This window comes from Emydura macquarii, unplaced genomic scaffold, assembly GCF_026122565.2.
Source record: "Emydura macquarii macquarii isolate MOO-44397 ecotype Brisbane River unplaced genomic scaffold, CSIRO-AGI_Emac_v2 contig_3438, whole genome shotgun sequence".
Classification (NCBI taxonomy): domain Eukaryota; kingdom Metazoa; phylum Chordata; order Testudines; family Chelidae; genus Emydura; species Emydura macquarii.
This window is the reverse complement of record NW_027133575.1, coordinates 50,182-58,410: the sequence shown is the minus strand read 5'-3', so window position 1 is coordinate 58,410 and position 8,229 is coordinate 50,182. Positions and strand designations below refer to the sequence as shown.

Below are 8,229 nucleotides of genomic sequence, written 5' to 3'. Positions count from 1 at the left end.
GTGAGACGGGGTCATTCCTGGAAGCATAGAGAGAATGCAGCCAGATTAGCAATCTCAATAAATTATGGTTTGTTTATTCCTTAGCACACTACAGTTTAATCTGCAAGGGTAAACCTTTCTAAGTTTGGTGAAAGTCTTTGGAGAATCAGGACTCTAATATTTCATTGATTCTATTTGATGCTAGTCAATTTAATTTTCCTTTCTTCTTTTCCATTCAACCATCTTCTATCTATTCAGTTCTTATAGATCATACTAGGAAGAAGTACATGGGGGTGTGCAGGTGGGAGTCACTGAGGATGGCTGATAAAATGAGCAGATTGCCCAGGAGGGTGCAGAGATAGAAAGCTAAGAAGACAATGAAGAGGATGGTCTGAAGGCCATCGGTGTTGGGAATTCCTAAGAGGATGAAATGAGTCACCACAGTGCGCTGGTCCAACCCCACAATGGACTCAATCCTGGGGTAGGGGAGAGAAATAATGCCAATAAGATAGTGAAACAAAAAACATAACATCCTTTTTTATACTTTCTATGCTCACCCTTCCTTCCATTGCCGCTGTTTTACTGCACGTCACCCCATTACTGCCTTTCATTCATAATAGTTTATATTTACATCATTCTCATACCAGTTGGGATCAGGTACTCACTGTGCAGTGCAGAACTCACTGCATTCAAGATCTTACAATCCAAAGACGAACAGACAAAGGGGATGTCCTACTCCATTCTACTCTATTCCAGTTTCTTCTCTTTTCACCTCTCCTGTTCTAATTTCTTCATCTCTATTCTATGCAGGCTGTTACCCATCTTTATCACCACAGCATCTTAGATTCTTCCAGTGGTGGATTAGGGGATGTGATCAATGTTTGTCATATGTGGTTTGTTCTTTCACTCATCCTCTCTGTAGAGGGATTATTGTGTGTGCAGTGGAGTACTTTGTTTTGGCCGGGATTCATTTTTATCAGTGTAGGTGCTGCTCTGTGTTTATGTTAAAGGAGAGGGTGAGGGTGCAACATATGAACAAATGAATCTGGTGAAGAATTGTCCCAGCTTAATTAATGATAAGAATTGTTTGGCAGTTTATATGCGGGTAAGAGAGACAGGGAAAAGGAATAAAGAGGAATAGCGACAGCTTGTCATCTGCTCAGCCAAGATCAGCAGGCTGTGTTCTGTGAATATCAATAATTATCATAATATCATTGTGTAAAAATTTAAGGTCAGATTTGAAGGACATTAATGAAGTGTCTATTTGCATTTTCTCAGGGAGCTTTCCCCATGCATGAGAGGTGCTGTTGGAAGGGAGAAGGGGCCGTGTTGGGTTTATCTCCTGCTGGCTACACTACACAGCTTACAGCAGTGTCTCTGTGGCACTGCAAGCACAGACAGGCTAAGCCGATGGGACAGAGCTCTACCGTCATATTAAATACTCCAGCCCCCGCGAGCAGCAGTGGCTATGTCAGTGGGAGAAACTCTCCCATCAACACAGAGTTGTCCACACCAGCGCTTAGGTCAGTGTAACTTACGCTGGCTTATTCAGCCCCCTGAATAATGTAACTTATACCGTCCTTAGCTGTGGTGTGTACATAGCCACACAGAGATTAACGGAGAGAGGAAGATACATGATACACAGCCACAAGAGAGAGACAGGCAGACAGGTACTACAGAGAGACGCATGGACAGATGGATGGACGTATTTTTCTGTAAAGAAAATATTTGGGTGACAACGTCCTTGAGTGAGGCGGAGACTGTCAGATTTCAAGACAGGAAGAGACTGAGGCACAGAGAGAAAATCTTTACCAGACCAGATGTCTTACACTGGCTGCATTGGGAGAGGACGATCCAGCTGAATGGAATTTTCCTCTTCCCCCTGACCGTGACCCCTGTGTTGAAGCGTCCAGATTTTTATCCAAAACAGCACATCACACAGGAGAGGTGCCCGGTCTGTGCTTTTGTTATCCAGCCTGCAGACCTCATTATCTCCGAAGGTAGCCAGGGTGTCCACAGCCTATCGCCACAGGCTGCTGCAGAGCCCCAGAGCTTTTTCACAGCTTCCCACAGCCTTTAGACTGTCCATGGTCTTTAAATTACCAAAGGTCCCTTTGGGACCTGGTCTCTCAATCCCCTCCAGGCTCCTGCTCTGAGTCCTCAGCAGAGTCACCAATTAACTGAGATTTTGCATCATTTTAGAGGACAGTCATACACCCCCAGGACCAGCTGCTCAGCTGGCATAAATAAAGGTAGCAGTATGAACCTGAAAGGGCTGGATTCTCATTTCCAACAGGCTGCAGTTTCTCCTCTCACTCGGCATGATCTGAATCCTGATTAACTCAATTGGGTTCAATGGGGCTGATTCCCCTCTGTCACTCACCCTGGTGGTTTAAATCAGCACTAAGTCCATTGGACTCAAAGGTGCTATGTAGATTTACACCAGCTGAGAAACTAACCCATAAATGATAAGCAGACATGGGATGTTAATTATCATCTAGTCTCTCCTCCTGTGTAACACAAGCCAGCAAATTTCACCCAGGCATTTGAAATAGGAGGTAACTGGGCCTGGTGTTCAGCTAGTGGTCTCTGTGGCCAACAGAGCTTTCTCCTTGGTTAGTATTAGCCACTGCTCCTGTGCCCCCTTCTGTCTCTTTGGGCACCTGGATGTATTCATGCAGTTGTGTGATTATCTGTGAGGGTGAAAGTCAGCGCTGTGCAGATGGACAGCGTAGGTCCCGTTCACCACTTGGGATCAGCTTTTGCTATCCAGTACAGACTGGCAGTATTGTGGTCCCTAGCAACTCCAGGAAGATCATGGCCCCAATGTTCTGGGTGCTGCTCAGACACAGCGTGAGACAGTCCCTGCCTTTCACAGTTCACAAACATTGGAAGGGTTACTGGCCCATTTTACAAGGGGGAACTGAGGCAGAATGAATTTGAGGGTGAGATTTTCAAAGAAGCCAGGCTCCCAAAACTCATTCTAGTGCAATGCGCTTTGGGCTCCTAACTCCTATTGGCTTTCTTGAAAATCTCAGACTGATTGAATTGTCTGAGGTCACAAAAGGAGTGTGTGAAGGAGCCAGGAAATGTGACCCAGCGGTCTAGGATTCCAGTCTGCGCATTACCCCCAACACCATCCCTTCTCTTTCCACTGGGATGAACATCACTCTGTCTTGCTGGGTCCCAGCATGTTCTCTTACCCAGCCCTTTGCACAACCCGTGTTCGTGGGGAAAGGATCTTTAGAGAATTAAGGTTGATTTAACTTAACAAAGCTGCTCCTTCACTGGCCAGGTAAGGCTCGTCTTGCACCTCTGCTGTGCCTCGATGCTAAAGGCTTAGCAGTGGTTACCTACATCACTGGCATGCCCTGTAACCTAAACCAGTCCATAGACCCCACACAAAGAGGGTGTGACAGAGCCAGGGAAGCAGGGCTGTGTTAGGGGTTTGTCAGCACTGAGCTCATGGATCCGTTTGCTGCTGCCATAGCAGAGCAGTGTCAGTAAGGCCCTTTACAATTCTTTTCATCACTATCATTTCTTGCTGTTCCTGTGGTGGGCATCTTATTTGGGAGCCGGACTGAAGTGGCAGAAGGCAGAAGTTATAATTAGTCTCTGTAGACAGATTATCCCAGCTCAGTTATAACATACCATGACGTGCAGTCACCTTTGGGGTTAATTAAAATACAGGTGTTCTAATGAATGCCCAGGGGGGCCCTTATCACTGTGCTGGGTAGCAGCTCCAAGGTTACTCTTGGCTGGCACCAGCTGAGTTCCATGTGTCATTGCCAGGAACAGCAGGGCCGGAGCTCCATTTTACTCTCTTTACTTGTATTCTCACTGTTCCTATCAGAGGCGGCTGGGACCTGCTGATGGTGGGCAGAGGGCACAGTTCAAAAGCAAACACCCGCTCTGCTCTCAGCTGCCCCTCCCTGCAGTTCCCGGAGCAAAGTGTTCACTTCTCCGTCTCCCCGGGGTCGACCTTGCAGCCTGCTCCAGGAGCCGCTGGCCAGGCAGAGGGCCTGGCCAGCATACCCAGGCAGAAATCTGCATGGTCACCTGATCCCTCGTCCCCCACCCTGTGTCGGCTTTGATTCTTGTCATTGGTATTATGGTCAGACCTACAGACTGGAACACAGATGTGGGCCCCTTTCTGCTGGGTGTTGCACGGACACATAGTAAGAGAACGTCACTGTCTGAAATGGATACACATTTAATGGATGAGAGAGACAAAGGATTTAATGGTCTCTGTTTAACAGATGGGGAAACAGAGGCACAAAGCGATTCAGTGAGTTACTCAAGGTCAAATAAGAAATCTTCCACAGAACCTGTACTTGAACCCAGAGCTCCTGTGTCCCACTCGTTTGTCCTAGCCACAAGATAATGCTTTGCAAATAATCCCATGGGCTCCCATGTAGGTGTGTTGAGCTGATACAGTTCTCAGTTACTAAACGATATAGCAAGCTGCTCTCCCTCCTTCTCCCTCTACAGCCATCCAGTGCCCAGGGCCTGGAGGTCAATGCAGCTTTCCCATTGTCCATCAGAAGTTACAGCCGCTTTTAGAGTCAATGTCCACAGCTGTGCACTTCTCTTCCATTCCAAGTTCTCTTTGCTCAGTCGCCCTCTTCTGGGTTTGTGGCTGTTTGGAAATTGGTTTCCTGGGCAACGGCAAAGAAACAATAGAGAAAATTCAGCCTAAGCCCCGGCAGTGCAAAGGGGAGCTGCAGTGCAGGGGGTGGTGCAGGCAACTCAGGAGGGGGTGCTCCTCCCTCAGTCAGGGCTGTTTTTAATGCTGGGATGTTGTGGTAGTGTGGACTGTCCTGCAGGGAAAAGGGCCAGTGGCATGGCTCACATTATCTGCCTCAATTCCTTTCCTTTTTTTATTTTAATTGTTTTTTTATTTATGGACAAAAACCCACTTCATGAGAGCTGATGACAATTCACAAAAATATTATTTTTCTTTTGTAGAAGGCCATTAGAGGGTAATGGGCACTGCACCCACACCGGTGAGAGACAGACCCTGCCCCAAAGAGCTTACAAGAGAAATGGGTGGGAGAAAAGAGTGATTTGAACCACAGTGCCTCAGGTGGAGAACTGAGCCCCAGAGAGATTAAATCACTTGTCTAACTTCTAATATCACACTTCCACTTTAGTTTGGAAATGTCAAAGGGGCCTGAAGCGAACTAGTTTTCCAATTGCCACAGACGTTTAACTTCCTTGGGCGCTTTGGAAATCACAGCCTCCAAGCCCAACTCTTTTTCCTTTCATGTTTTTGCTGTTTTGTTCAATTTCACTTTTTCTTTGCCAGTCTCATAAATGGGTCCAGTCCTCTCCACACACTGGTTTCCAGGTTTATTTTGTATTTGCACACCAAGAAGAAGCACAGGCAACTTAGAGACAAGTTCCAATAAAACAACTGAGGGTGGGAAACAGGAAAAAATCCTCATATGAGTCCCAGGTTTAGGTTTCATACACATTGAATGTTGCTCAAAATTCAAGTGCAATGGATGCAGAAGACACAATATATATGTAGCACAACCTCAAAACGCAGTGCAGGTGATGAGTGTAGAGTTCTCATCCATTAAACCTTCTATTAGCTTTTTTTCTTCCTTTTTTCTTTATCTTTCTAGCTCTGTCTGAGTACAGGGTAAAATATACAAACCCCTCTAAGTAACTTTGGAGAGTAAGTCTTATTTCCAAAAGCCATTAAGGAGCCGAGTTCTCACTGACATTCAGTGGGACATAGGCTCCCAATGGCCAGATTTTCAAAGGTGCAGATAGGCACATAGTGGGATTTTCAAATGGATCTTGGTGTTTAGGCCCCAATTTTTGTTACAGTTCAGGGCAACTGCACCTGCATTTTTCCTTAATGGTCCAGCAAGGGACAAGGCTGTCAGCTTCCAGCTCCTTTGCTGCTGCCTTTCTTGGGTGGACACGCACATCTCTCTCCTTGCTGACTGGGGTCTTCACAGTAACACACACACAGCTGCATTTTTAATACAATGGACCTCCAAGGTATTAAAGCTCATGCAATAAAATTTATCCAGGAAATTGCCTTCTGTCCCCCTTTTAACAATCTGGCCCCAGACATCTCACTCTGGTTGATTTCAAGGGGGGCTAGGTGCCTAAGTGCTCCTGAAAATCCTGCTAGGTGTCTAAATAACCTCTAGCCTAAAGTCTAGTTTTACAAAGGGGTTTATCTGCCTAGTGGAGTTTACTGAGGCTTTTAAATAGGTCAGGTGCTCAACTCCCATTGAAACTAAATGGTAGGTTGGTGGCTGACTCCCTCAAGGTGCTCTTGAAAACCCTATTAGGTGATAAAATGCCTTTGAAATCTGGTCCTCGGAAGCCTCAATCCCAGGGCCTTTCAGTGAGATTTAGGCCTGGTCTACACTTACCTTAAAATTTGGCGGCAGTCGACAGGAGTTACACAAGCTACGCAGAATAGATTGCGTAACGCCTGTCGACTTCTTAACTTCCTTTGTGCACGGCGTCTTCACTGCGCCGCAGTACTTGAAGGGGTCGTTTTCACAAGTCGACTTCCACATCGATTGAGCGGGTCCTCACTGACAGCTCAATTGATCCAGGAAAATCGATCTGATGAATTGCGAATGTGCAGCCGTCAGTGAAGATGTACCTTAGACTGCTAAATGCCTCCATCACTTTTGATGGGGCTGGATTGGTCCTGCTAGACTAGACGACCTCCTGAGGTCACTTCCAACCCTGTTCTTCTATGATTCTCTGAAAATGGGATTTAGGTTCCTAAATCACTGAGGTGGTTTTGAAAATTTTACCACAAATCCATTGAACTTCAGGACATGTTGAAAAACCCAGCTGTTGTTCCAGGATCAGTAGGCAGCTCTCTAGCACAGCTTCCTGCTGACATGTGGTTTGTGCCAGATAATGAAGAGAAATGTTTTCTTCCCTTTCTTGAGTTTGCAGAAGATGCTGCCCTGGCTTCTGTAGATTTGTGCAATGAGGCTGAGACTTTCAAAGTCAGCTATGAGATTTGGATCTCCAATTCCTATTAATTTTAATACAGACTGAGAGTGCCTATCCTTTAGGCAGCTTTCAACATGTCAGCCTTAAAGCATGTCCAAGACAGCTAGAAGCTTTTAGCAGCACTTTTATAATTTGTAGAGCTCCAGATAGATAGCCGGGACTGTATGGGGAAGGAGAGAGACAGACTCTCACATAAGACACAAGAGCCATGCGGATGAATTCTTAGACATATTTCAATGCTCACCCACATGCTACTTCTGCAGATGCAGCATATCAATGTGCAGTCGTCTGACCTCCTCTCAGTTTCCTCAGAGCCCGTTTCACGTCCTTGTTCCTCAGTGTGTAGATGACCGGGTTTAGCATGGGCGGTACCACGTCGGTAGAGATCTGTAGAGCAGTCGCCACCACTTTGCTCTGATGTGGCTGAATGTAGAACACGACACAGGGCCCAAAGAACAGCATCACCACCGTCAGATGTGAGGCACAAGTAGAGGCTGCTTTGCGTTGCCCCTCGGCTGAGTTCATCTTCAGGATGGAATAGACGATCCGGACGTAGGACATGAGTATGAGGAAGAAGCAGGTCATGGGCACCAGGCCATTATTGGAGAAGGTCACAGTCTCGATAACGTACGTGTCCACACAGGCCAGCTTGGCCACGGGGAAGATGTCACAGAAGTAATAGTCCACCACATTGGGCCCACAGTAGGGCAGGGTGAAGGTCAGGCTGGTGAGAATGGTGGCATGAAAGGAGCCGGTGACCCAGGTGCTGGCAGCCAGGATAGCGCACATCCTCCAGTTCATGATGATCAGATAGCGCAGCGGGTGGCAGATGGCCACATACCTGTCAAAGGCCATGACGATGTAGAGCAGGCCCTCGGTGCTGCCTAGGAACTGGTAGAAGAAGACCTGGGACATGCAGCCGCCCAGCGAGATGACCCTGCTCTGACCGCAGAGGTTGGCGAGCAGCTTGGGGGTGATGATGGAGGGTAATCCAAGGTCCAGCATGGCGAGATTGCAGAGGAAGAAGTACATGGGGGTGTGCAGGCGGGAGTCACCAAGGATGGCTGCTAAGATGAGCAGGTTGCCCAGCAGGGTGCAGAGGTAGAAAGCTAAGAAGACGACGAAGAGGATGGTCTGAAGGCCGTCAGTGTTGGGTATTCCTGATAGGGTGAAATGAGTCACCACAGTGCGGTTGACCAACCCCACGTGGGAATCATTCCTGGGGTAAGGGAGAGAAATAATGCCCAT

At 47.2% G+C, this 8,229-nt stretch overlaps 1 protein-coding gene across 1 annotated transcript; it reads right to left on the bottom strand.

Annotated features, from left to right (window-relative positions):
* Positions 1-7,254: 7,254 nt before the first annotated feature.
* On the bottom strand, positions 7,255-8,229 carry LOC137144266 (putative olfactory receptor 10D4). Its single transcript, XM_067534469.1, has one exon. It carries the CDS (start codon positions 8,227-8,229, stop codon positions 7,255-7,257), a length of 975 nt encoding a protein of 324 aa, XP_067390570.1.